Source organism: Phaethon aethereus, assembly GCF_964289735.1.
Source record: "Phaethon aethereus genome assembly, chromosome: 5".
Lineage (NCBI taxonomy): Eukaryota > Metazoa > Chordata > Aves > Phaethontiformes > Phaethontidae > Phaethon > Phaethon aethereus.
In genome coordinates this window covers 71,695,389-71,723,098 of record NC_138579.1, presented here as the reverse complement: position 1 = coordinate 71,723,098, position 27,710 = coordinate 71,695,389, and the positions used below count along the sequence as shown (strand labels likewise).

Genomic DNA, 27,710 nt, shown 5'->3' with positions numbered 1-27,710 from the left:
ACCCCGGGCATCCCTGCAACTAGCGAGGGGCGATCGGGGGATCCCTGCACCGCTGGGATCTCTGCAGCCAGAGAGGGGGTGTCCTCGCTCCAGCGGGGGGGATCCCGCCCCACCCGTGGACGGGACCGAGCCCCGCAGCCCCTGCCGCGGCCGCGCGGGAACGTACCATCCCCGCCGCGGGGGGAAGGGGTCTGGGGGCGGTGCCATCGAGGCCCGCGGCACCCGTCCCGCGCGCCCCGCAGCACGAAGAGCCCTTCCCCTCCCGCCGCGCCGCCGCGCAGGGGCAAGGACGGGGACGGGAGCACGGTCACTCCCCCCGCCGCGCCCCGCATGGCCTCTCCCGCGGCGCCGCGCGGGGATGCCGGCCCGTTGGCGTGGAGACGCGCAGCGCCTCCGCGGGCTCCTCCCCCGCGGAGCGCCCATTGGCGGCGAGCCCGGGCTCGGCGTCTCGCGATTGGCCGGAGCTGCCGTCGCTCGGGCCGAAGAGGCGTGGCGGCGGCGCCGCCGGGGCGGGGCCGGGCCGCAGACCCCCGCCCGCCTCCCCGCCGCGGCCCCGCTCATTCATTCCCCCACCCGCGGGTGCCGGGGCGGCGGCGATGCACCGGGCGGCCGGGGGTCACCGCGCCGCCGCCCCGCTGCCCTCGCAGCCGGCCCGTAACGAGCGGGCTGGGCGGGCGGGGGGCCCGATGGGCCGGGGCTAGGCCGGCGGCGGCGGCGGGGGCGATGCGGGCGGCAGGATGCCGCGGCTCCCGGTGAAGAAGCTCCGGAAGCAGCTGAAGCTGCTGCTGCTGCTGGTGCTGCTCACCTTCGCTGTCTGGTTCACCTACCTCCACATCAGCCTGGTGCGCCAGGGCCGCGCCCTCCGCCTCCCCTTCGCCTACGGCAGAGGTAACGGGGGGAGGCGGGCGGACCCCCCTTCCAACGGGGGCAGCACCGGGGGGGGCTCCCGCCGACCCCCATCACCCCTCGGTGGGGTTTGAGGGTTCCCCCCAAAGGTGGCGGGTGCCGCCTCCACCCGCGGCTCCGCTCTCCCCCACCACCCCCGGGGGCGGGACCCCCCCGTCCCAACGGTGGCTGTTCCCCCTCCCCGCCCGGGCGGAGCGGGCCTCCTCCGCGGCACCCCGGCACCGCGCCCGGCCGTGCACCTTCTTCAGGCACCGGGGTGACCGGAGCAGACGGGGAGGGACCCCCAGACCGGGAGGGGGGTTCACCGCCCCCTCCAGCGGCTCCGTCCTCGTTTTTCCGCCGCCGCTTGGCCGCGGTGACAAAGGCGGCCGCTTCCAGCCGCTGCTGGCCGCCCCCGGGGGGAACCCAGCCCCAGCCCGGCCCCCGCTGCCGCAGCCCCCGCTTCGCCGTCGGAAAACACCCTTCTCCTCCTCCTCCTCCTCCAGGCCTCGGCTAACGCCCGCGGGCGGGGTCCGGGGATGGGATCCAGGGATGGGATCCGGGGATGCAGCCCGCGGATGCGAACCGAGACGCTCCGGGGGGGGCAGGTGCTCGCGCTCGCCCCACGGTTCGGCTTCGTGGCTAATTGCTCCCGGCTTTTCCCTTGCAGACCTCGTTGGGCTGCTCGGGTGGCGTAAAACTACACAAAATACTTGCCGGGTGAAACCTGAGCTGTAACGTTTCTGGTCAGACTGAACTCGCCTAGCCACGTTTGTCCTAAAAAAATTACAGAGAAATGAGAGTTAGTGCTTATTGAGGCAAGAAATGGCTTCCCCGAGCGGGTCAGAGCAGTTCTGGAGGCGGCGAAGCCTCGCCGCTGGCAAAGCCAAAGTTTCCGACCGTAGCAGCCAGCATGATCCTGCAGATTTCTGGGCCTTACGGTTAAATCGGGAAAATCAGGATAATGCTAATAAGAGAAGCAGGAAATGAGGCTGCTTGTGCATCGCCTCAAAGGAGGGCTTACGGGGAGCCTGCGCCGCTTGTTTTTTTTCTCCGCTGCAGGGCCGTGCTTAATGGAAAAGCCACAAGTTAGGGAAGTCTCACCGCGAGCGGCTGCCCCGCGTCTCCGTGGTTATCCTGGTGTTAAGAAGGGCTGAGTCCTTCCTCTCTCAGGCCCGGCAGCTTTGGGCGGGGGGCAGATAGCGGGATGGCCGGCCTCGCGCGTGGCCGGCTGTGAGACCGCGGCTCGGGGTCCCTCCGGCTGTCGGGATGCTGCGGCGCGAGGGTGAGACGAGGTTTTCCTCCGTGGCCTCATCTGGGGAGGATGCGCGGAGCAATGCCTGTGTTCCGCTGCCCGTCCTGCGTGCGTTTGCAGGCGCCGGACGCGGTGGGTGCCTCCTCCTGCTCTCCCCCACCTCCTCCCTCCGTGCCCTGCCTCCCAGCCTGCCCTGCAGATGCTCCGAGGGCCAGCCGGGGCGTTTGCTGTAGCGGCCACGCTCCGGCAGCGTTTTCCGCCGGTCTGGTGAGGGGGTTTGGATGTGTCCCGTGCCGGGGGGAGCACTGGGCGTCTTCTCTGGCAGGAGCGCGGTGAGCTGGGTGCTTCCCCAGGGGAAGCTGGACCTCGCCTGGGCTGGATCGTGCCCCTCTCTGGAGTCTGGGTCCGGACTCTGGGGAGATGCGGCTCCTTACACTGGGATTTTCCAACTGGCGCCTAAAGCGTGGGCGGACGTGTGGCAAAGCCAGGGCTTAGGTCTCACAGAGCCTTTTTGGAGGCGTGGTGGTGGGGAGGGCTCAGGGGGAGGCTGGGGAAGGGATCCAGGCACACGTAGATGGACCCTACTCCTGCTGCTGCCACCCAGCAGAGCTGGAGTGGCAGAGCCAGGGAGCTGTTTTAGTTGGAAAAACATTGGAGTAAAAAATAATAAAAAAAAAAAGGAATAAATTATATCAGAGAAAACAAAAATATAATCAATAAAAAGCTTGGTGCAAGAGTCTGGGGGAAGAGGGAAGGGTTTGGGGCTGAGCCGTGGGGAGGGCTGAAAGGCAGAGCTGTGCTGGAGGGGGGGTCTGGGGCAGCCCCCTCTGCCCGGAGATGTTTTTCCACCTCGCTCGCGTTGAAGCCGCCTTCGTACCGCGCTGGGGGGAAGAGCTTGCTTCCCGTGGCCACGGGGGTCCCGCTCTGGTGGGGATGGGATTTGCTCCTCTCCACCTCCTGGCTCTCGCAGGAGACATCCCCTAAGCCGGCGGTGGAGCGCAGTGTCGGCGTGCGTTACGTTCCCAACGGAGAGCAGCCGGTACCCGACGTTCCCCGGGGCTTAGCGGGGTCACCGTGCCCTCCCGGCTCGCCTGTCTCCTCCCTCCTCCCTGATCCGCGGGGCTGTGGGATCTGTGGGGAGCTCTGGTGTGTCCCGGTCCCAGATCCCTTGGGTGTGGCGGGACGCTTGTCCGTGGAGGGGGAGAGGTGGCTGGGGAGGATGCGGGGCTCTTCAGTGTCACTGCAAGGGTCAGTGCACCAAAAGGTGTCTGAGATTTGGAGATGACTTTTTTTTTTTGGCTACCGTGAGCCAGAACCTGTCTGCCTGCTGCCGAGGACGCTGCCTGGCTCGCGTCGGCCGGGAGAGGATGTGTGACAAAAAGGGTTAATTACTCATTAAATGAAGTGTCACCCAGCAGGTGTGCTTTCTGCGGGCTGAAGGTGCAGGGCACGAGGCTTTCTGGCAGCTTGGGGGGGGTAAGGTGGGGAGGACCAGGCCAAGCGCCGGCGATGGGGTCTGCGCGTGTCGGGGAGCGCAGCGAAGGCGTGGGGGGGATTATTCGGGGGGTACCCGTGTCCCCTCGGCCCAGCCGGCGGTCACACGTGGAGCTGGAGCATCCGGGGACTTGGCTGGGAACCGTGCTAGCTCCCTGATAAAATAACCCCCCCTTTTTCTTATCTTCTACAAGTAGATAATTACCCTTCTCTGCCTAACTGAACACACGATACCTCATCTGAAATAATGAGGCCATTACGGTGTTCTCCCGGCTGGAAACCGCTGCGAGTCAATGGGGTGGAAATGCTGGTGTGCCAGGTGGAAAGGAGAAAATAAAAGAAGAAAGACAAGGAAGAATGGGAAAAAAATTACAGTAAAAATCTAAAATGGCTCTTAGCAGGGGCGCGGGGCTGGCCCTGCTCGCCCGGCAGCCATCTCGCCGGGGCCGAGATTTAGCACGAGGGGCTGTCGGCGGTGCTGGGAGGCAGGTTGGGGGGTCGCAAGCGGGGGAGCGCAGAATGCGTGCCGGAGGACGTAAAGCCGATTCGCGGCTGAAGCGGGGCCGTCCGGGGCCGAAAACCCAGCCGGGCTTCTTGACAGCCGCGGGACGCGGCACTGCCCGGGCCTGGGTGCGTGCGTCCTCCTGAGCTTTGCCTGGGAGAGGGGCCGCTGGTGCGCGGGAGCAGGGACACCCCTCTGCCGCGGGCCAGAGGGCTCCCAAAAACGCCGCGGGGCAGAGGCAGCGGTGGCTTGGATGCTCTTTGTTCGGCTCAGCCCGGCGCCGCCTGCGGAGCCGCGTCCTCGGCCGCCGTCCCCGGGGACCCGGCCTTCGGGGTCTCGCGCGCAGGCGGAGCCGGGGTTGGGGCCGGGGCGCGGCAGCGTTTCCCCCGAACCGCGGGGGGTTTCGCGTCTCCGCCGGGCGGGTGCGGCCACGACAGGCGCTTCGATTTTAGCGGGGACGCTGAAACGCTGCAGAGCGCCCGGGCTGCGTTCCTTTTGTCAGGAATGCCGGCAGGAGGAGGAGGAGAGCGAGCCCTTGGAAGAGGAAGGGCGGCGGGGTTTGCGAGGAGCCTGGGTGCGGCTTTTCGTTCTCCGGGCCTGGCCCCGCTCTCCCAGCCCTGCTAGAAAAGGCCGCTTGCCCTGGGCAGACCCCCTCGGCGCGGGGTGCCGGGGAACGCCGGTCCCATCCCTGCTGCTGACAAGGGAGGCCTGGAGCCAGGGGGATGGGCAGGCTTTGGTGTCACCGGGGCCGTCTCTCCGGCCGGGAAGCCCTGCGTCCCTCCTCCTCGTCGCCGGGCTGTGGCCCGGGTTGCACTGGGCTCCTTGCCCCGCTCCTCTCAGGTGCCCCGCTGCCCGGAGTCGGCTCTTTGTCGCCGTGCCAGACCCGCCAAGAGCGGGGCGGGTGGACAAGGGGCGGACGGACGGACGGACGGACAGGCGGGCCCCGTCCATTGGTTGAGGGGGGCTGCGAGCATCTCGGGGCTTTTTGGCGGATGATGGGGGATATTCAGAGGCAGAAATGTGGCTGTTGGAAGGCGTGGCTGGCTCTGAACCGCCCCGCGGCGGCACCTGCCCGGCCCGGCTGTGAGCCAGGGCCCTCGGCAGCCGGAGGGGTCTCCAGAAGGGTCTCCTGGAGCCAGGAGAGCTGCAGGGCCTGATAGTGAGGTGCAGACGAATGGGTTACGCCCGGGTAATTTATCCTTAACTCTGCCCCCCGCTGCTGGTTTGGGGGGCTAAGGGCTCGCTGGTGGGCCGGGGCAGGGTGCCTGGGCCTGATCCTGTCTCTGCTCTGGCCGTCTCTCCCCGGAGTCGCGGTGGGCTCGAGCGTGGGGACCCTGAGCTGGGCTCGGTGCTGGAGCCGATCCTCTTGCCTGTGGCGGTGGCCAGTAAGGCAGGGCATGGGGGGAGCCTGGGTCTGACCCCGTACCCGGGGAGAAGGGCTTTACACCCTGGCCCTGGGTCCTGCTGCCTCTGCCTGAAATATTCAGGTGCCCGGGGGGGCGAGAGTGGGAGCAGATCCCTGGGGATCCACACAGGATTTCCGGCACTGAGCGTGCGAGGGCAGGAGCAGGGATGCAGCTTTATTTCTAGGGATGCATCGCCCTTTGCTTTGCCCCCGGGAGCTGCGGGGTCCCTCCCCAGGGAAGGGATGTTGTGGGTGTGTTCGTTGCCCCAGTCTCCGCAGAAACCCCAGACCCTGGGCAGAGGGGATGGTTTCGGCACGTGTGTCCGTGCGGGATGGGTCAGCAGGTCCCGCTGGGTCTCGGTGAGGGCAGAAGGAGAAGAGAGCAAAATGCTCTGTCCCTCCATAGCTCCTCAGCCGTGGAGGCTCTTCCAAGACCTGGCAGCTTAAATCTTTTTAAAAACATTTAAAAAAAAGAGATAAAACAACCCGATCAAAAATATTCTCTGTCCCCTTTAATGTGGGCATTTGCTGTCAATTAATTTCCTGCGCTGTTTTCCTCCTCTCGGGGCTTCTTTTGAAGCCTCCATTAACCACAGCGCTGCTGAAGCTCTGCGGCGAGCCGGGGTCGCTCGCTGGGGCAACGGCGGATCCGAACGGAAGGGGCCTCCGGGAAGCCTGGCTGGCCAAGCACCAGGGCGGCGGGTCCCTCGGCTGCGCGGTGTTCCTTCTCCGGCCGTGCCGTGACGGAGTTGCGCAGCTTTTGGAGGGCCCCGGCGAGGAGGGCGGCGAAGGGCCCACGGCGCTGCTCAGCCAGCACGGCATCCCGGGGGTTTGGCGTGGCCGGGACCCCGGCTCGCTGCCCGTACCCCTGGCTGACGGGCTCGGGGGGATGCGGGGAGGCGAGCGCATCCCCAGCCGGGCGCCAGCTGCGCGGCTGCGGTCACAGCCCTCTCTGTGCCGCCGGCTTCGGCATCAAAGAGGCGATTGAGGGAGCGCGGCGGCGGGGGGGCGAGGAGCAGGTGGGTCCCGGCGTGCCGGGACCGGCCACGGCGGCGGCGTGCAGAGCCCTGTCCCGCAGCCAGCCAGCTCCATGCCCCCCGAGCCCGTGACGGCGCACGTCTCGGCCGCTGCCGTCGCTGCTGGCTTTCCCTGGCCCGGAGGTGACGGCTGCGAGGGCCGGGGCAGGGCTCTTGGCTTTTTGTAAGGGCAGCGCTCGGCTCCGAAGGCGTCGCCGCCGTAGCGCTGGAGGTGCTCAGGGAGGGCAAAACGCTTTCCGCGCCCCGCGGTACCGGCTCTTCCCGAGCACCAGCAGCTCTTTGCGTTGATGTCTGGGGAGCCTTATCCGCCCCAGCACCGCCATACATCTCCCCGCCACGTGCCGGGCCTCTCCGGAGCCGCTCTTCGGGAGGGGACGAGCAGCCGCCCCCAGTGTCGGTGGCTGGTTGCCTTGGCGGCGGCAGGACCCGGGGATTTTGGCGGGGCGAGGAGCTGGGTGGGAGCCGGCCGCCGATCGGCGGGGACCCCACAAGTGCGATGCGCGGCAGGGTTTCAGGGGGGGAGGCTGAACAGGAGCGGGTGGTCCCTGCAGAGGGGTAGGACTCAGCCAAATTTGCTGCCAAATGAAAGCTAAGGACAAGGTTCAAAGCACCCGGGGCTGGTGGAGATAAACCGGGCGCTGGCTGAACCGCGTCGGAAAGCTGGCAGGTGAGATGGGGAACCCCACGGGTTCACCACCTTCAGCCCGGCTGGACCCCCCGGCACGCTTCGGAGCTGGTGCAAAATGGAACGGGGCTGGAGATGGGGGCTGGAGGGCAACGGATGCGTGGTGAGGTGTGACCTGGGGGGAATGCGGGAGGACCGGGTGCTGCCGATGCTTCGGGACCCCGAGCTGAGCGATGTCAGGGCTGCTTCTCCTGGCGGGTGTCTGTCAGCTCGGGGGGTCTCATGGCAGCTCCGTCCCAGCCCTGAGCGACTCGGCATCGATTTCCGTTGTGCCGGCTGAGGGGCGTCGCAGTGTGGGTAAACGGCGTGGAACGAATTGGTTTGGGGGAGGCAGGAGAAAAAATCCCCTTGCTCCTCTAGTCTCCTCAGCTGACGCCTGGGCTTTCCCTTTAGGCACAAGATTTTGGGGGTTCGAGCTCAGGCGCAATGTTTTTCGGGAATATCATCATTTTTCCAGGCCTCTGCAGTCCCGGCCAGCTCCCTGCGTCTTTGCCGGGGCTTTGCAGGGGTTGGGGGCTTTGCAGGCAGCCGGGGCCGTGTTACAGTGGGACATGGCTGTGGGTGATGGATCAATTGTTCCGCACGTCCGCTCTGGAGCGTCAGCTTGATGGGGAAGGGGTTGGAAATAACGCAGGGCCCGTGCCCCAGATCCCACTGGGATCTGATGTGCTTGGGAGCTGGGGCCAGGGCGTGTCGCTGGCTGAACCCAGGCACTCGGTGCCCTTCAGGGTCTGTTTTGGGGGAGAAAAGAGAGAGAGAAGGGTCGCGAGGGTGCTCGGCTGCCGAAGGACGAGGTCTCGTCCTCGAAGCCCCGGGGGCTCAGCTTCGTTCACCCGGACTTTGCACAGCCTGGAGCAAAGCAGGGCCGGACTCCGGCCGCGTGTCGGACGGGAGGATGCTGGGAGGTCCTGGGTGCTGCCGCCTCCTCCAGCGCCGTGCCTGCTGCCGAGCCGGTGCCCTTCGTCCCCGAAGGGTCCTCCTCTGACGCGCGCGGGTTTTCATCCTCGCGTGGGCACGTCTGGGACAGGGCACGTCTGGGATGGGGCGCGGAGCCGTGGCTGGAGCTGGGTGGAGCACACCATGGCGTTCCCCGGCCGCCGGCCCGGCGGCGTCTCTCCGGTGGCTCCATCCCACCCGCCGTCTGCCTGGGGGACCCGTCCCGTGGGGCAGCCGCAGCTTGTCGGGGATGAGCATCCAGCTGGGGGGCAGGAGCCAGGGATTTTGGGAATCCCAGCCCTGATCCTGTTGCAGACGCTCCTGTGAGCTTCCCTCTGGCCGTGCCAAGGGGTCCCGGCTTTGGGATCCCCAGTTTATCCCCGAGGGACTGGGCTGGGAGCGGGGGCAGTGGGCGTGGAGCGGGCGTGCAGCAAGCGACTGGAGGGGAGGCTCGTTGGAAGCAATTCAGAGAAGCCGGAGGAAGCGAAGGCAAGGGGCATTGCTAAGCGCGTCGGAGGGTTTGGAAAGGGTCCAGGAAGCTGCAGGAGAAATCCCGTCCCCGAAACCCAGCCGAAGAAAGGGGCTGTGTTTGGGGCGGGCGAGCTGCGTGCCCTCAGCCGAGCGGGTGGGGGGAGGCGTGTGAAGGGCCCTATGTGCTTCCCGGCGCCGGGGCAGGCGGCACGAAGGGCGTTGGTGCGACCGTGATAACCGGGAAGCTCGTCTCCCCCGGGGAGGCATGGCCCCGGGCTCTGCCGTGCGACGGGGCCGGTGCTCGGTCCCTTGCACCCGCGGCCTCATCCTGCGGACCGCTCCCGCTCCTGCGGACGGCTTGGCGTGTCTGCTGCCCCGTCCGTGCTGGGGCGAGAGCTCTTGGCGCGTCCCTGCCGAGCGTCCCCCGGTCACGCCGTCCCCGTGCTCGCCCTCCAGACCTTCCCCCGTCCTCTCGCCCCCGCCACCCGCCTGGCGCGGCTCTGCCCGCTCGCCGGCGGGGGGAAGGGGCAGGGTAGCAGAATGAATCGGGGCAGCGGCGCTGGCGCTGCGTCCCGGGGTGCTGGGAGGGTGCGTAGGAGGAAACCACGCCGGGGGGACCGAACCCCCCTTCCTCCCAGCGCTGCTTTCTCCCTCCTCTTCTCATACCCCGACCCGCTCCCCTCTCACAGGGGTGAGGTTCAGACCAAAGGGGCTCGATCTTTTTTTGGGGGGGGGCAGGAAAGTGATGCTCGTTGGTACAAGGTGCTGGCCTTTCCCTCCCCGTATCAAGGGGGCATTTATTTCCCGGTCCCACGCAGGCTGAGGAGCGTTTAGGTGTTTGGCTAAGGCTGCCCTTGACTTTCCGATGCGGTATTTAAATCGCAGGGGAACAAACACGGGCGCAGAAGCCTGGCAGCCTTTTTCTGGGCTTTGCTGGCGCGTTCGCTCCTCCTGGGACGTGGGCACCTCGGCGTGAGCGCTTGCCTCCCCGCCAAGGAGAGCGGGTTTTGCTGAAGGCACGCAGGTCTTGAGCCTCGCTGTTACTTAAACCATTGCTCCAATTTATATCAAATAATCTCTCTCCAACTTAGCCGGTGCCTTAGCAGCAGGGGCCCAAACCCGGTGCGGTACCCAGAGGTGAGCGAAAAGGGCTGAGCGACGCGGCGTGACCACATCCAGCCGTCCCCGGGATGCAGCCCGGGATGCTGCTGGCCCAGGTTTGCCCGCCGGGATGCGGGGCTTGGGGGCAGAAGCCCGGACGGGGGGTCGGTCCCTCCCGGGGCCAGGACTTGCAGCGTGGCACCCCCAGCCTGCGCCGCAAACGGGTGCTGAGCTGGCAAACCCCGTGGGAGACGGGTTCATCCTTCCGAGGCCGGGAGGGATACCCTGCATGGGCACCACGGCGCCGGCCGCTGCATCCCGTCCCTCGGGAGCACTGAGCTCCTTGTGGCTGTGGTTAATCCACAGATGGGCGGCGGGGGGGCGGATAGCGCCAGCGCTTTGCGCCAGAGCGGCGGCTTCTGCGGCCTCGGCACGGCGGGGTCGGCTTTATTTCCACCGCCTGTGCTGGCAGGAGCATCCCGAGGAGTGGCGGGGGGTCTCGGGAGCGGAGGAGGCAAAAGGAGACGCCGCTCCTCCCTGCGGTGCTCCGGGTCGGCCTCGGTGGGGCCGCGGGCGGGTGAGGGGAGGAGGGCGGCCGGGGGAGGCCGGGAGCTGCCAGGAGGGCGCGGAGCTGCCGGCGGCTGGAGAATGGCTGAGCGCGGAAGAAGGGGCTTTAGAGCCTGATTTCCTGTCCCCGCGGTGGGGATGGGGTTGCGCTGCCATCGCCAAGGAGACGCCGGCTGCGCGGCCGCTGGAATACTAATGGCAGCCGAGGCGTGCGGCGGGGACCGCGGGGGCACGCCGAGCCCCTCGGCCGGGCCACGCGCTCCGAAGCTGCCCCGGCATCTCCCACCCTGGCGGCCGCTGCGGCTGTTTCCCTTTCGGGGGTAGGAGCCCCCAGGACTCGCTGTCGGGCATCTCGCCGTACCCTTGGGAGGGGGCCGGTGCCCCCCTTGCCGCGACGCCCGGGGCCGGGGCCGTGTCGCTGCTCGCGACGCCTGGGGCTCCCCCTTATTGCGATATGGGGGCAGCTGGTTTTTGGGGGGACCCATGGGTGTTCACGGCAGCGGCTCTTAGACGCCTGCCTCTCCGAGTACTGCACCGAGCTCCCCTCGGTGCCGGGCCGAGCCGTGCGCCGGCGCCGGGAGCGAGCTCCCTCCATCCACCAGGTTTTGTGTGCCTGCCGAAAAAGTTCATCTGCTGTGGCAGAGGAAGGGGGTGTGCCCCCCAAACCGCGAATGTGTTTTCCAAGTCTGTGCCGACGCTTTGGGGGAAGTGGGTTATTTTAATGCTGGGAGGCGAGGGCGGTTTGAAACAAACCCTCCCTTCGCGGCCCGAGGAGGATGGGCACGGGCTGCAGGGGGGAGGCCGCAGGTCGGGAATAATTAGCGCAGCAGACGGTAACGAAGTCGTCTGCAATGGGGCTGCTAGCGAGGCCTTTGCGACGGTGCCTTTAGCGTGGCGTCGGGGGGTGGGAAGGCGGGTTTGGGGAGAATGTGCCGGGGGGGGCTTGGAGCCGGCGTGCTGCGGGCAGAGCCAGGGGATGCTCCGGGAGGTGGGGACCGGAGGGGCAGGGAGCAGGGATGCACCCCCGAGGGCGGATGTGGAGTGAGGTCCTGCGGGAGCTGATCCCGGCCGTCTCTCCCATAAAGCTGGGCTGCGGGGGCTGTAATTGAACCTGACACTGAGGAGCTGCTGGAAGCTGCCTAGCACAAATGCAATGAGGGGAGTCACGGCCAGAGCCCCCCGGCGCCGTCCCCCACGTCCCTCCCCGCCGGGACCAGCGGCGATGGCAGCGCCAGCCCTTCCCCGTGCCGGGGGAGGGGGTGTCCCCGAAAGAGGAGCGGTGCTGGGACGGGGAGGATGCGGGAGGTGGCTGTGGTCTCACTCCTCCTGCTCCCCTCGCAGATGGCGAGAGGCTGGGGGAGGTGACGGATCCCGGCCGGCGGCCGGCGGCAGCCCAGGTGTCGGCACGGCGGGGGAAAGCCGAGGACTCCAGTGAGAGCCACGAGGAGGAGCCGATGGTAACTGGGGAGCTGGAGCGGGGTCGGGTGGGAAGGGACCTACGGAGGTCAGCGGTCAAAGTCCCTACCCAACACATGGCCAACTAGAGCAGGGTGCTCCAAGCCTTGTCAGCTGAGCCGATCCAAGGACGGAGAGGGCACAGCCTCTCTGGTTCTGCGACCCTCATGGAGGATAAGAGAAATCCCTAATACCCCACGGAAGCTTTCAGGGTTGCGCCTTGTGCCTCCTGCCCTGTCGCTGTGCTCCTCTCAGGAGTTTGGCACCATCTTCTCCACACCCCGCTCTTGCATAGCTGCCAACAGCAGTAAGGTCCTGCCTTTCTGGGCAAACCCCCTTCTCCCGTGTCTTCTGCTCCATCTTGCTAACCTCTGCTTCTCTGTCCTAGACTGGAGGGCCCCAAACTGGTCCCAGTACACCACAGGTGGGGTCTCCAAGCGGAAGCTGGAGAAAGCTTCTCTCCTTGCTCGCAGCCGGGGAGGCACTTGGCGCCGTAGCCACAAGGTCACCCTGCTGTGCCCCGTTCAGCTTGTCACCAAGCCCTCGCTCAACACCCCGCTGTCCCCACGAGGCTTCGAGCGGGGCGGGCGGGCGCCGTCCCCCGCCCCATCCCAGCAGCAGGTTGCTGCCAAGCCCGTGACGGCGAGTCGCCGTCGGGGCGGGCGTCGCTCGGGCTGTTCCCAAGCCGCCGTCCTTGGGCACGGGTGGGTGTTCGGTGTCTGGAGGGAGGGGAGAGCATCGAGTCCCTGCGCCCGGAGCCCCCTCGGTGCCCAGCTCTTTAGGCCTAGCCCTGCCCGCTGTCTTCTGCAGCTGCCGGACATCTGCAGCCTCGCTGCCTCGGCAATTAAAAGCCGGGTCGTCGCCGCCTTCGGCAAACAACCCCCGTGCCGGTTTCCAGGGCAGCTCCGCGGCGGGGAGCCGGGCTCTGAATAGGCCCCTCTGTTGCGGCGGGCGGGCGAAAGTTCACTCTAGTTTGAGAGCAAACAGCCTGGCTCGAAAGGACTCCCCAAACGGGCGAAAACGTGCTCCTTCAAAACAAGGAGATGGAAAACTTTCCTCCCGGCGGGCTCCCAGCCACGGCTCTTGCTGTCCACAGAGCCGCCCCTTTATCTTGGGGCAGGGCGGGGATGCCGGTGGCTCGTCCCCTCCACCCGCCTCTCCCGAGGGATGGAGACCCGTTCTGGTCCCTCCTTCGGGCAGCAGAGAGGCTTTTCCGGGCACTGGGGCCGGCGAGCCAGCTGCAGGGCGTGAGAAATCGGGGTGGGGAAGAGGCTGGCTGGCAGGGGATGGGCGCGGAGAAGACAGCCCCTGCCCTGATCTCCCGGCCCCTCGTAAACCCGGGGCAGGTGGGCAGGGGGCAAAAGGGGTGCCCAGAGGACGCACGGGACGGTGCCGGTGAGGGCGGCGGCGGGAGCTGCGCTGAAGGTGAATCCTTCAAGCGCGGCACAATTGTGCCACCTCCCTAAGAACATCTTCCAAGGGCACCGCTCCCCTCCTCCGGGACGCTAATGAGTTCGTTTAGGCAAAGTTTGCTAATTATTTCTTTGGCACCGAATGTCCTAACGGGCTGTGCTTTGTCGATGCTGCAGTTTTTCCCGCCTGGGCTCGGAGCCGGGCTCCGCTTTTGGAGCGGGTCGGCTCCGCTCTTCAGGGGGGTGGCCCCGTCCCTCCTTGCTCGGCTGAGGGACGATGACTGTGAATCCTCCTGGGACGGGAGGCAGGGACGTCCGTGCCCCTCGGTCCCATCCCCGGAGAGGGCTGATGCTGCGTGCCCATGTCACCAGTGTGACGATGGGCTGTGACACCAGCCAGCGCCCCGTGTGACAGGCGCAGCTTCCCGTCACACGAGCAAGGGACAGAGCGGCAGGTCAGCGGTCGCTTTGGAGGGGGTTGGTGGCTCTTCCTCCCGCCCCGTGCTAGCTGGCCCCTCGTCCCTTCTCTGCGCGCGCTCCCGGGGATGCGACGGCAGGGTTGGGGCGATGGCGTGGGCTCGCGCCGGCTCTGCCTGCGGCTGCCGACGTGGTGGAAGAGGAGGATGCTCTGGGCAGGGTCCAGGAGCGCCAGGCTCTTCCTTGCCACCCACCACCTTTCCAGCGAGCCAGGGGCAGGTGAATGCTCACCTAATCCCTCTAAATTATGAGACATAAGCGATCGGATTAACCTAATCCCCTTTAAAGGAAGAGGGGGAGCAGAGAAGCATCCTGCTTCCTCCGCCCGGGAGCAGAGCAGAGATCGCTTCTGCTCTTGTGGAGACAGAGCCCAGAATACTCTGTTTCCAGTAGCCCGTCAGGCCGGGCAATTATTTTGGAGGAACAGAAAACTCACTGTTTGGGAGAAGTTTCTCTCCCTGGCAGAGGAAGGGAAACGAGTTTAGCTGGAACATTTTGAACCTCTGCTCCCCGGGACACCTTGCCAATATTTTTCTGCCTCCTCCTGCCCCTGCTCTCCTTTGCTGTTAGCCTTGGAAGCTTTTCCCTCGCTTTGGCAGCACTTGATGTCCAAAGTGAGACGTTTAGATCTAGGGACTCCTGCAAGGACGCCGGGCTGGCCCCGGTCCCCCCGTCTCTCATCTCGCCCTCCGGCTTCCTCGCAGAACGACGGGCAGGACTTGGACGGCTGGTTTTCCAGAGGCCGGCGGTCCGACCGAGCCAGCGCGCACCCCAAACTCAACCTGACCAAGCAGGCTTTGCCCTGGCGCGAGCAGGTGAGCGGGCAGGGAGCAGCAAGGGGGGCGATGGCGGAGGAGAGGCCACCCAGCCCCTCGCGGGGGACCCCGCGGCCCGTGTCTCCCCAGCGCGCCAGGCTCCAAAGCCGTCTCCAGCCGTCCTCCTGCCGGCTCTCCCTCGCGCGGCCCGGCCCGGGGCTCTGCCGGGTCCCGCAGCCGGCGCGGTGCCCGCCGGGATCGGCTCCTCGCCCGGGTGCGAGGAGCTGGCGGGTGCGCGCCGTGGGCGTGCGCGGCTCCGGGTGCGCCGGGGGCCGTCTCGTTGCCTGGCTCCTCTGGAGGGGCCCACGCCGTGCCGGCTCCTGCCCTGGCTGCGCGGTGGGTGCCGGGGCAGGTCGAGCCTTTGGAGCCCTATCCAGGCAACTCCCCTTGCCCTCGTGTTTGGGAGCCGGAGCGGCAGCAGGAGGGTTTTCTCCTCGGGGTTGGTGTCATGGCCCTGGGCTGGCGCAGGGGCGGGAGCTCAGCCCTTCCTCGGTGTCACTGCAGAAGAGCATCTCGTCTCCCTCTCGTCCCGCAGTACAAAGGGAAGGCAAACCTGCATGTCTTTGAAGACTGGTGCGGAGGGGCCGTGCGGCACCTGCGGAAGAACCTCCATTTTCCGCTCTTTCCCCACGTGAGTCCCGGGCCGGCTGGCGGTGGGCCGGAGCGAGGGGCCGCTCCTCCCTCTCTGGGTGCTTCTGGGTCTCCGCTGGCTGTGGCCTTGGTCCTCAAGACCGTCGTTTGCAGGCTTTTTGGTCTGGTTCAGGACGGGTGATTCCCAGCAGAGCAGGGATGGAGGGAGAGGTGGGTGGTGACGGGAGCTCCACGTCCCCTCTGCTGCCAGGGGCACGGGACCCTGGGGTAACGAGGAGGAGGTGGGACGGGTGATGCTGGTGCAAGGCGTGAACTGACTGTGCTTTCGCGTCCCTGCCCCTCCTCCCCAGAGCCGCACCACGGTGAAGAAGCTGGCTGTCTCGCCCAAGTGGAAGAACTACGGGCTGAGGATCTTTGGCTACATCCACCCCTTCAAGGATGGTGAGTGATGGAGCTTGGCCTCTTCTCCCCCTGCAGCAACGAGGAGAAGCTGCCTCCTTCCCCGTTCCTGGGCCACACCAGGACAGAAGGGCTGGTAAGAGACAGTCGCCAATGCCCCGGCTCCCAGGCAGGGGGGTCCTTCTGGAGCAAAGACCCTTTTCCCCGGTTGCTTTGAAGGGAGGTGAAGCCCCGATCCCATCCAGGACAGAGCCACAGCGCGGGGTCTGGGGTGGCCCCATCACCAGTGTCCGTCCATCCCTGTTTCCCCATCTCAAAACGAGACACTGGGACTGAGCCCGTGCCACCGGGGCTGCTGTACCCCTCTGTGGTGACCTTCTCCTTTGCTCTCCACAGGGGATTTCCAGTTTTCCGTGGCATCGGATGACAATTCAGAGTTCTGGCTCAGCTCCGACGAGAGTCCGTCCAACTCCCGGCTGGCTGCGTTCGTGGGCAAGGTACGCGCCTTCGTCCTCGACCCTCTGCCTTTCCCCACACCAGGGGTGCTCGAGCTCCTTCCGAGAGAGTCTCCTCCTTAGGGGTGCCTTGCTCCTTGCTCCCCACGTGCTGATAACCCTCCCGGGTGCCTTCTGGGGGTCCCTAGCACCCAATTCGTGATGTCTCGAGCCCCTGGGTGCTCTTTAGCCACTGGAAATTCTCCTTTCCACAGCTCCCTCTGCTGCAGCAGCGCTTAAAGGGAGCGTGCAGGGTCCCCGCGTGACTTTGCTAGAGGCAAAGCTCTCCTGCTTCTTTGCCCCCTTGGGAAATGCTGGGCTACTTCAGCCTGGTCCCATCTCTGCCCCTGGCCAGGCCTGGTTTGGCTTCTGAAGGACCATCTGCCCCTTCGTCCCATCCTAGCTGTAGCTACCAAAGACCAGCTTATGTCCCAGAATAGGAGATTTAATATTTGCTCCTGGATTTTCTCGGCATTAACTCCTAAAGCGGGAAACCCTGTGGTCTGTCATCGCACCCATGCATTTTTGGGATCTTGGTGGTGTTGGCTGGTGACAAGTTCTTGTGGCGGGCATGCTACCAGCTGGGGACAGGCAGGCACAGGGATAGAGCTCCTGGGACATCCTCCTGCCCGAGGAGCCTTTCTGCAGCATGGCATAGTGCCCGATGGAGGTGGAGGAGAGGCTCTCACAGCCTGGCGGGGCTTGGGCCTCGTGCCTGCTTGGCCTGTGGCATCCCTGGTGCTCTCACACGCTCCTTTTTCCTTCCCCCAGCTGGGCACCGAGTGGACGGCGCCAGGAGAGTTCACCAAATTCAGCTCGCAGGTCTCCAAGCCCCTACGGTGAGTGTGTCCCTGCTCCCACCGTCCATCCCGGGTGGATGGATTCGGGGAGGTGGAGTTGCTGGTTCCACACGACTCTGACCGGTTCCTCCTCCCCAGGAGGAGACCCTGACCGTGGTCTCTTCCCAAAAGGCATGTGGGGTCTGGGCTGGACAGGAGCTCAACCAACCATGCCCCCAGTGGCTTGAAGGTGTTGGGGGCCACAGCCACCTCCGCAGATGATGAGGTGGGGATGGGGGATCCCCCCAATCTCACGAAGCTTCTCAGCAGTGGGATGGGGGAGCAGATACCCACATCACGCTGCCTGTCTCCGTGCCCCAGGAAGGTTTAGCCACATGTGAGCAAGACAGAGAGGGTTTCCCGAGATGGCTCCTCTAGCAGGGGGGCTCCCATCGCCCTGGCAGCGGGAGCAGTCAGCTCGGCAATGATTTCTAACCGGCTTCTTGCCCTCTTGCGCAGCCTCATGTCCTCCAGACGCTACTACTTCGAGCTGCTCCACAAACAAGACGACCGAGGTTCAGACCACGTGGAAGTTGGCGTGAGTAAAAACTCCCACACCGTGCTCCTCTCAAGGCTTGTCCTGTCAGGAGCCGGCGCCAGGACTTTCCCTGATGCGCGTTAAAACGCTTTATCCTGGAGCAAAGCCACGATTTCCCCCCCTCCCTCGGCTGCCTCCGGCTCAGTCCGCAGAGGGGACGAGGCAGCATCACTCTGACAGGGCTGGGGCTCGTCTCCCCGGGCTATTCCTGCACAGGACGCCTGGCACGGGCTGCTTTGCTCCGTGCTCACCCAATTCTTTTGTGCCAGTGGCCTTTCGGGAGCTAACGACCCCGCCGTCCCTCTGCTGTGCTCCCGTGAGGGATGCTAACGGAGCAGCCGCTCCGCTCCAGGCTGCAGCGGCGCTGGAACGCGCAGCGCTTGCGTGGCCAGGCCCGTCCCTTCTCCGCTCTCCTTGGCCTCCTGCAGAGCGGCTGGCAGAGGGGAGGGATCCCTGTGGGCTGCTTCTAGGAGGAGCCCATTGCGTGGGCGAGGAGCGCGCGGATCGTGCAAGGCCAGAGCAGGCAGGTCCCAGGCCGCCGCCCGCGAGCGGCAGCCCACCTCGGGAGGGACGGCCGAGGCGGTGGCGTGGGTCCCTTTCTTCTTTCCCCCCTTAGAGGTAGCACGAGTTTCAGATCTGAACTTGCCTGCCTTGGCTGCACAACCCCGGCGAGGCCCGGAGCGTGCGCGTCGGCAGCGCGGGCTGTCTTCGGGAGGGGAAGATGTTGGCTCGTTAGCAAAGGTTTCCTTTCTCCCGAGCAGTCATTAATCACTGGAGTCAAACTTGTGCCAGCAAAGCGTCGGAGAGGCTGACAACACCCCTTCCTCCCTGCCTCTCTCCTCACCATCGCTCAGCCTCGCCCTCCCGGGGCTCCATCTCGATCCTCCCCGATAAGATCTGCATTTCTGCCGTGAAAAACAAATAGATGGGGAGACGTGTTTTTGCTGGAGGGAGGGAAGCCTTTCAGATGTTCAGAAAGAAACAACAAGAAGAAAAAAGCAGGACCCTAATGCATCTCTCCCTGTGGGTATCTAAGGGCTTGTCCGGGCAAAGGCTCAAGACGCGCTTTTGGAGCGCGGGTAGTTAATCGGCGCGGGCGGCTCTGGAGACCCTCTCGAGCCCCCGCGAGCTCGCCCGCCATCCGTGTGCGCTCAGGCCCTGCGGGAGGCAGAGGCGGCGGCGTAGGGCTCGGCGCCTGCCGGCCGCGGCCGAGGCCTTGGCGCGTGCCGCGGCCTCCCTGCTCCGTCCCCCGAGGTCGAAGCGGGGCGTGCGGAGAAGCCGCCCCGCGCCCCGGCGTCGTCCCTCCCCGGCGAGGCAGGAGCGCGGCCTCCCGTGATGCCACGGCCGCCGCCGCGGGGCTGGGGCTGGCCTGCCCGGCCCAGAAGGACCGCGGGTGGCCGTGTGGCAGCCCCGAGAGGGAAGCAGCCTGCGTCCCACCCCCGGGAGCCTCCCCCTCCCCGGCCACGCCGGCCCCAAACCGCGACCACGCCGGTCCCAAACCGCCTCGGGTAAAGGCGGGAGACGGGCCTGGGGCCGCGGGGGCGGGATCGGCCCTTCCCTTCGCTCCTCTCCCGCAGCGCGGGACGTTCCTGGCAGCCGAGGACAGGGGAGGACCCATCCTGGGGCGCCCGGGGCTGGGCGGCCGCGTCCTGAGCCCCGGCCACCCTCCCGCTGATTCTCCCTCTCCTTTTGTGTTTCCCTAGTGGCGCGTTTTCCTCCCCAGCTCGAAGTTCGAAGTGATCGACTCCTCCTCCATCTCCCTGTACGCAGGTAAGGGCCACGCGCGGCGCCCGCGGGCGAGCTCTCGAGGGGAGAGACGGCGCCGGAACCCGGGAGGGAAACTGGATCCTGCGGCAGGATCTCGGCCCCTCGGCCCCCCCCCAGAGCTCCTGTAAGGAAGGCGGCGAGGGGCTGCGGTGGGTCGGGGCCATAGGGTAGCGGGGCGTGCCGCGACCCTCCTAAATGTGGGGTGCGGAGGTGACACGCCACGGAAGCATAGCTCTCCGCTGCTCCAGCCTCGTCCCTGCTAACGGGACCACGGAGGGCTGGCTCCTTCGCCTGGCCCTGAGTTATGAGGGGCTGTCGTGTGGGCAGGGATGGACGGCGTGAGGTTTAATTAAATCTATAGATCTTCTGCTTCCTGCCCCTTCCCTGGCAGCAAGAAAGGACTTGATAGATGGGTCCTGCCCCAGTGCTCAATGCGCCGGAGGACTGGTCATCAAACATGCCCCGGAAGGTGTCGGTAAGGCAGGAGGGGACAGGCAACAGGCAGGGATTGATGGGGAGAAGAGGGATGGAGGGGTGCTGCTGGTATTGACGCAGGTGCCCAGGAGATGGATGAAGTGCAGATAAATCCCCCCCCGCCCTGACCGCTCTCCGTCGGTGCTGGCGCTTTCTGCTTCTCTTTGCTGCTCCCCGGCTCCCTCAGGCCCCAGCGGCATCCCGGGGCAAAGCCGCGTCGCTCACGGGGAGCCCATCCCCGTGGCGTGGGGCACGCCAGCGGTGCGCAGAGCGTCCTCCTTCCCTCTCCGGGCTTTCCCAGGGGCGGCAGCCCAACCTCAGCCGGCTGCGCGGAGGCGTTCTGGGAGCCTTTCCCTGCTGCAAGCAGAAGAATCTGGGGCTTGGGGAAGGGGGTCCCGTTGGCTGCAGGACCTGCCTGCTTCCCTGCAGCTCCGCAGCAGGCAGGGCTGCCTGGAAAGGGAGCACCCTTGGGTGCTCGGGGCAGGCAGCTCTGAGTGTGGCCAAGGTGACCGGAGCAAGGTGACCTCCCTCGGGGAGGTCTGGGGGCTGGTTGACAGCCAAGGACAACGTGCCACCCTCATCCCTGAAGAGGAGGCAAAACCAGCTCATGTTGCATTTACCTGCATCTCTGCAGGAAGAACATTCACGGTTTAATTCCTGTGTCCGTGGGAGTTAAAGCCCCGGAGCGTTCCCACCCCTTGTCTTTGAGGGTGGTGAGACCCCAGCAGAGATGCCCCCCCACCCAAGAGATGCTGCAATTGGAGCCGGGCTGCCTGGCTGAGATCAGTTGTACCCTTGTCCTCTCGGTGCTCGTTAGTTGACGGCAATAATCATTAGGCTGGTTAGTCATGGGGTCTGTGAGCCTGCGAGAGGGCTGGAGGAGCTGGGCTTGGCCTCATGCAGACACTTCGGCTCCCCTTGTTCCCCCGGGAGCAGGAGGAACCCAGAATCCGCTGAGCCCCCTTGGTGGGAGGGATGGAGAGGTTGGGAGGTGCCACCTCGGAGGACGCTCCTGGGTCGATGCTCCGTATGCATATGCCCATGGGGTTCAGGCCCTGTCCTCGCCCGCTTCAGATGAATCATCCCTGAAGATGAACCACGTGGAGCACATCCCGCAGACCTTGGCCAGCCACAGCGGAAGCTACCTCTGGGAGGCCCAGCAAGATGAGCATGGGGCTGACATGCTGAAGTCTGACCCCAGGGACACCTTCTTCCTCAGTAAGTGGCTGGGACCGGACCCTCGCGCATCTCCGTGGGGTTTTGAGGGAAGAACAAGGCAGGACCTGGCTGCCACAGGCACCCAGAGCATCCCGGCTACCTTCTGCCCATCTCTTGGGTGGAGGGCATCTCTGCTGGGGTCTGTAAGCGGGGCAAGTTGAGATGGTTTGGGCTACAAATGGTAACGTGGGTTGGGCTACGGGGCTGGTAGGGCACGTGTTGGGGCTGAGCTACAGCTGCTTCTCCTCAGCCCCTGCGATCGAGGCCTCCCGAGTGGAGAACGTGCTGGTGCCCTGTGCCTACAGCCCCACCTACGTGGTGAAGGACTTCCCTATCGCCCGCTACCAGGGCCTGCAATTCGTAAGTGTCTCCCCGCGACGGGGACGGGGCCACGCTCCCATGGGAGACGTGGCGAGGCAGAGCGCTTTGCCCCCACCCCAGGGCAGGGGCGTTTCCACGCAGTTAAAATCCAGGAGAAAATGTCCCTCACTGGAAGATCGCGCTGAGCTTCCCTGTCTTGGACTGGGTTAAAAGCTCGGTGGGGTGTTTGAGGTGCTGGAGGTCACCTTGGCGTTGAGGGGCTGCACTGGTGGCCTTGGGTCCACAGCTCCTAGCCCTGCCAGCCCCCACTTCCTCAGAGTGAGCCCACTCTGCGCTGGGCTGACAGCGGCGTGGTCATCTCCCCAGGTCTACCTCTCATTTGTGTACCCCAACGACTTCACGCGCCTCACTCACATGGAGACGGAGAACAAGTGCTTCTACAGGGAGTCCCCCCTCTACCTGGAGAAGTAAGTGTTGGGGGGCCGGTATTTGGGTGTTGGGGGGCCGGTATTTGGGTGGTGGTACATGGAAGGGGAGGAAGGGGCTGATATCAACAGGGCGCTCAAAGAGCTGGAGAAACGGCACGGAGGTGATGCATCCTCAGCCGTGTGTCCCCACGCTCTGTCCCCCATGGAAAGAGCCACCTCCAGGCTGGCTCTTTTCCCATCTCTCGGGCACGTAGCAGCTTGAGACCTGGCAGTGCTCCTGGATTTTGGGAATCCCAGCTCCCTTCGGAGCTGGGCCGCGCCCGGGTGCCTGCGCTGCAGCCGGGGATGTTCCTCGCGTGCGTGTGAGCACGTCCCTTCGCGCATACGCCCCTCCCTTGTCTCCGGGACCTCATCTTTCCTCTGTCTCCCAGGTTTGGTTTTTATAAGTACATGAAGATGGATGAAGAGGAGGAGGATCCACGCCAGCGAGCGTTTCTCTTCCTCAACCCAGACAGTGAGTCACCGCTCCCCGCTGGCAGCGTTCTGGGCATCTCTCAGCAGCTTGGCACGGAGCTGAGCACCTGGCATCCTCGCCCGCCAGCCCGTCCGCGCAGGGATGCGGCTCATCGGGATGCCTCCAGCGATGCTGGGAGGCTCGAGGAGGGCAGGGCTGCGCGGAGCAGCTTGCCTCCGCACGCTCCCTGGTCGCGCATCCCACTCGGCTCAGCCACAAGGCGCCGTGGGATGCGGGAAGCGGGATGCTGGGGTTCGGATTCCCCCTCCCTGCTTCTTGAGGCCACGTACCCGCATCTCCTGGGGTGGCCCGGTCAGTGGGCGGCAGGACACCATGGGACCTGCCGTGGAGTCTGGGGCTGCTCGCGGGCACGCGCCGGAGCCGGTTTGTTCAGAGCCTGCCTTGCTGTCGGTTTGCAGCCCGGCAGAGCCCCGGCAGGCCGGGTTTGCTCCCGGATGAAATATGAGCGGTGCCAAGATGCGGCCGAGGTTTGGAGCTGTTAATGGGCAGAGCCGGGAGCTGCCAGCCCCGGTGAGCGTCGGGCAGTGCCCGCCAGCTCTCGGCCTCCCTCGCCCAGCGGCCGCTCGCAGCTTAATCTCTAGCTGGAGACAAGCTTGGCCTCCTTGTCTTGGGCCAGCGCGCTGCAGGGGGGTGTGCTGAGCGGCCGGGACCCTCGGGGAACTTACCTCTGCTTTTACTCCCTAGATTTCCTGGAGGATGAGGAAGAGGAGGAAGGAGCGGACAGCCCTGAGCCCACAGACCCACCTCCTGGAGCTAAGGAGAAGAGCTTTGGGCCGGCACCCGGAGCCAAAGGGAAGGAGACCCCGCCGGTCACTGGGGATTATGGAGACGACCTGGACTACTACAGCTTTCGCCGCAAGCCGGGTCAGGCCCAGGATGAGCCGGGCACGCCCGGGCAGCTGGGAAGATGGAGCACATCCCATCAGGCCAGCGCCAGCCCGGCGGCTGGCCCCGAGGACCTCCATGGCGAGGAGGACGTGAGCCCTGCGCCGGAGCAGGTCCATGGGCGGATGCTCAGTTGGTTACCCCAGGATCCCAGCGAGGAGGATGAACTGGGGCTGCTGGCGTCTTCGAAGCGCGCCATGGCTCTGAGCCTTCAACCCCACCTCTCTGTTCCCATCTTTGGTGGCAAAGCCAAAACGCTGGGTCCCCGCAAGGCTGCAGCACCCAGGCAGGACAAAAAGCCCCAGAAAGCCCAGGAGAAGGTCTACGTGACCAGGCTGCAGCCGGGGAAGCGCAAAGCCTCGGCCCAGGAACCAGTCTTCCCTGGCATCTTCCTTTACCCGAAACCTCTGAAGAAAGTCCACCTTCGCTCCCGGTCCCCTCAGAAGCGTCCCATCACCTCCAGCAAGCTTCGTGCTGTCCCTGGCCGCCGGACCCCCTGGCTCCTGAGCAACATCTCCAAGGAGAGGGACCCTTCCAGGCGGAAGAGCACGCGGGCGGGTGGCAGGAGGTGGGAACGTCCATCCAAGCTGGGGACCGAGCGGCGGGCGCTGCCCAGCCTCCTCGCCCTGGGGACTGATGGGCTCTTCAGTAGGGAGACCCATGAGGACACAACCCCTGCCCCGGGACGGGCAGTGGCCACCACCGCTTACAACTCCTCTGAGGCGACCCACTTGGAGGGGACGCGCGTGACGTCCTTTCTGAAGATGTCAGAAACAACGGTGTCCCAGCAGGAGGAGGGAAAGGGCCAGGAGGAAGAGGAGGAGGAGGAAGAAGAGGTGTTGGACTACAGCTACGAGACTGGGGAGCTGCAGCAGAGCTGGCTGGAGGACTCCATCAACTGGCAGAGGACGTTCAGTGTCAGCGCGGTGGACTTCGAGCTCCTGCGCTCCGACTGGAACGACCTGCGCTGCAACGTGTCGGGCAACCTGCAGCTGAGCGAGAGCGAGGTTGTTGACGTGGTGGCACAGTACATGGAGAAGCTCAACGAGAAGAACGGAGGGTAGGGAGGGCGGGGGGCATGGCGGCAGGCTGGGGGGACGTGCCTTCGCCCTGCCGGGCTCCTTGGGGCCTGGTGAGCTGGATGGTGGGTTCAGGCCAACCCCTCGAGCAAGGGACCTGCAGGGAGCAGAGCTCACGATGATGGTGCTTTCAAGTGCTTCTCCTTTCCCTGTAGCATCTACACCCTCCTGAGGATTGTCAATGTGGAGAAGCGCCGGGACACAGCCCGGGGGAACCGCTACCTGCTGGAGCTGGAGCTGGCAGAGCGGGGCCAGCGGACAGTGCGGCTGTCCGAGTACGTCTACGTCCTCTTGCACCAGGGCAAGCAGGATGACAGTGCCGAGGCCAACCCCGAAGAGCCGGCCCTCGGGGCCACCGAGCCCCAGCCAAGCACCTGGAGCATCCTCCTTGGAAAACCTGTTCTGTGCCGGCCCCTGCGGCTCAGCTGGAAGCAGGACGTCATGGTGCACTTCGTGGTACCTGGTAGGTGACAGCAGGATGCATCTCTCCAGGGTCTCTGCTGCTCCCTCTGCCCTCAGCATCCTCTGGTGGGAGGAAGGCAACCCCTTTGCTCCCCAGGTGTATCCGCCAGTCTGGCCCCAGGGGGATGAGGTTATCGCTTCTCACGAGATGCTGAGGCTATTGCTTCCCATCGGAAGGGACGTTGGTTTGGTTGGGGAAGGGGGTGCTCTTGGGACCCCCGTGGTGAGCCCATGCTGTTTGTGGCTGTGTCCGGCAGTGAAGAATCAAGCCCGCTGGGTCCAGCAGTTCATCTCGGACATGGCCCGCCTGCACGGGGCTACGAAGGACGCCAACTTCAACGTCATCCTGGTGGACTTTGACAGTGATGACATGGACGTCGAGAAAGCCCTGCGGGATGCCCGGCTGCCCCGGTAACCCACCCCACACGAGCTCCGGGTCCCACCCTGCTCTCCCGGGGGCTGCCAAGGCAGGGGTCTGCAGGGCTCCTCATGGTGGGACAGGCTACCCTGGTGGTGCCCACGCAACCTGCTGCTCCTTCCCCAGCCTGGCATGGGTTTCGGCCTCGCTGCCCCTCTCCTCCCCCTTTTTGGGGGGTTTACACTTGTTTCCCGGGTGGAGGAGATGGGAATGCGGAAACCTCTGCTGCCTCCATGGGGGGACCCTCGGCAGGAGTTGTAGGCACCTGACCCCCTTCTTGAGGATGTCCCATCTCCTTGCTGGTGGTCCCCGTCCTCCTCTTGGCTGTGTCCCTTTTGGCCACCAGCACTAACCCCCCTGTTCTCTCTCCTCAGCTACCAGTACCTGCGGCGCACGGGGAACTTTGAGCGCTCGGCCGGGCTGCAGGCGGGTGTGGACACGGTCGAGGTGAGCCGGGCGAGCGGAACCAGCTCTCACCCTGGCTCCTCTCCTGGAGCTGTTTCGCCCGGATCCTGACACACGTGTCCGTCCCCTCCTGTAGGACGGGCACAGCATCGTGTTCCTCTGTGACCTGCACATCCATTTCCCCCCCAATATCCTGGACAGCATCCGGAAGCACTGCGTGGAGGGGAAGCTGGCCTACGCGCCCATTGTCATGAGGCTGAGCTGCGGCAGCTCCCCGCGGGAGCCCAACGGTAAGCGGGGTCCCCTCTGCCGTGACGCCTTTCCCGTGCCCGAGGAGAGCTGCTGCGCCGGCTTCGGGCTGCAGCCGGGCTCGCACGCGCAGGGAGGACGGGCCAGTTCCGCTCCGGCAGGGTGAGGTTCGAGCCCAAGGGTGCTTGAGGCACGCTGGGTGTGATGCCCCCCGAAACCAGGCTGGCACCTGGCACACCCCCACAGGAGGTGGCAGTGATGGGGACGGACCCGGGCAGGGGGAAGAGGGGCTGGGACAGGGAGAGCGCAGAGGTCAAGGCCTGGGGCTCCGGAGTCCCCCGCACCCCTCGCCTCCTTGCTCTCCCCGCTCCAGGCTACTGGGAGGTGAACGGCTTCGGCCTCTTCGGCATCTACAAGTCGGACTTCGACCGCGTGGGAGGGATGAACACGGAGGAGTTCAGAGACCGCTGGGGCGGGGAGGACTGGGAGCTCCTGGACAGGTGAGGCTGGGGGTCCCGGCAGCCCCCTCACCCCCGGGCAGGGCTGGGCACCCGCGCTCCCCTCCGTCGGGCTGGCTAAAGGGCCGCCGCGGCGGGGAAGGGGCAAAGCCTCCTGTTAGGAGGGCCGGATCCATCCCTCCCTGAGCGACTGTCCCTCTGTCCGGCTGCAGGGTCCTTCAGAGCGGGCTGGAGGTGGAGCGCTTGCGTCTCAGGAACTTTTACCATTACTACCACTCCAAGCGCGGCATGTGGAATGCCCGCAGCAAGAAGCCACCCAAGGACTAGTGTCCCGAGCCCGGCCCGCAGCCGCTGACCCTCCCGTGCCTGCCGGAGGCAGGCCACCGCGGCTGTCCCTGCCCTCCGCCGGCACGCCTGCTGCCAGCACGGAGGGCACCTGTAAACGAACCGCAGTTATTTTGGGGAGGGGGGGAGTGGGGAGGGCAAAAGCGGGTGGTGATTTTTTTCTTAAGGGTCTAATTTCTTAATCAGAAATGAATTTATTAACTCATTAGCACCGGGACAATGGGCATCCTGCTGTCGGGAGGGGTAAAGCCCCTGGGCTGATCCCCGGAGCCAGTGAGTCCCTGAGGGCTGTGCTGGGCCGGTGATGGCGGAGGTGGAAAAGCAGCACCCAAGCTCGCTTGCTGGGTCGCCCCCCCAGACCACCCAGCACCTTGTCCCTGTGCCAGGCTGGAGAGCTGAGCGTGTTGGGGGGGCTACTGGTACCCACCAGAGTGGGGGGGGGGGAGCCCCCTGGGGCATCCCAAACCCTCCTGCTCCCCGCCCTGGGACCCGCAGAGCCACCACAGAGGGGAAAAGGGGACGCGCTGCTGCGGCCATACGCCGTGGGGGGCAGAGCCCCTCGGCACCATGGGCTGGCAGGCCTGCGCCCGGGGGGCCTGGGTTGGAGTGGGAAAGAGCAGAGCCCGAAGCAGGTACGGGAGAGAGGGGGAGAGCAAATGATGTTTCCAAGCTAATTTCTGTGAAATTATGATGTAGGAAGCTGTTTTCAGGAAGTTTTGTCTGTTTTGGGTTTGTTTGGGTTTTTTTTTATTCTTAAAAAATAAAATCAATGTCTTGGCTGGGATTTCCTTCCCCTCCGGCACCCTCGTCCCATGGCGGGGATGCGGCCCCTAGCCGGGTGAAGGGCACGAAAAGCCGGGCTGGCCTCTGCCCCTCGCTGCTCCCCAGGCCCCGCGGCGGGGCTGGGGGCCGTGCGGACGCTTTTGCCCGCTGGAAGTCACGGCTGCCCTTTGCAACGCCCAGGAGGGCTGGGGCAGGAGACGCGCGGGGAGCGCGCCGGGGGAAGCCTGGGGCTCAGCCTGGCTGGCGTGGCCAGGAGGGGTCGGGGCCCCCCGGGCAGGCTGGGGGCAAGGATGCGCTCTCTTCCGTGGCTGTGCGAGGCACCCCTTTTCTGTTTCGTGTGAGGAGGAGGAGAAGGAGGAGGAAGGGGAGGCAGCAGCCGTGTGTTTGATGCCCAGATGCGTGCCCGGGCTTGCAGGGAGGTTGCTGAGCCTCCGCCCCACACCTGAGCTCCACCCGGGCAGCTGCCTGCGCCCCACACGCTGCACGGGGGGCTCACCCTGGCACCCCTGGGGCTGGGGAGCCCTG

General features: G+C 65.7%; 1 protein-coding gene across 1 annotated transcript; it reads left to right on the top strand.

The window, feature by feature from the left end:
• Window positions 1-433: 433 nt before the first annotated feature.
• B4GALNT4 (beta-1,4-N-acetyl-galactosaminyltransferase 4) lies at window positions 434-26,533 on the top strand. The gene is made up of 20 exons (XM_082000941.1): window positions 434-888; window positions 11,680-11,795; window positions 14,387-14,497; window positions 15,033-15,128; window positions 15,439-15,529; window positions 15,884-15,984; window positions 16,753-16,820; window positions 17,280-17,358; window positions 19,062-19,128; window positions 20,674-20,817; window positions 21,068-21,177; window positions 21,505-21,605; window positions 21,998-22,080; window positions 22,786-24,046; window positions 24,221-24,528; window positions 24,785-24,938; window positions 25,320-25,392; window positions 25,487-25,640; window positions 25,973-26,099; window positions 26,270-26,533. The coding sequence occupies exons 1-20, from the start codon at window positions 738-740 to the stop codon at window positions 26,382-26,384; spliced, it is 3,510 nt and encodes a 1,169-aa protein (XP_081857067.1). The 5' UTR covers window positions 434-737; the 3' UTR covers window positions 26,385-26,533.
• Window positions 26,534-27,710: the final 1,177 nt, after the last annotated feature.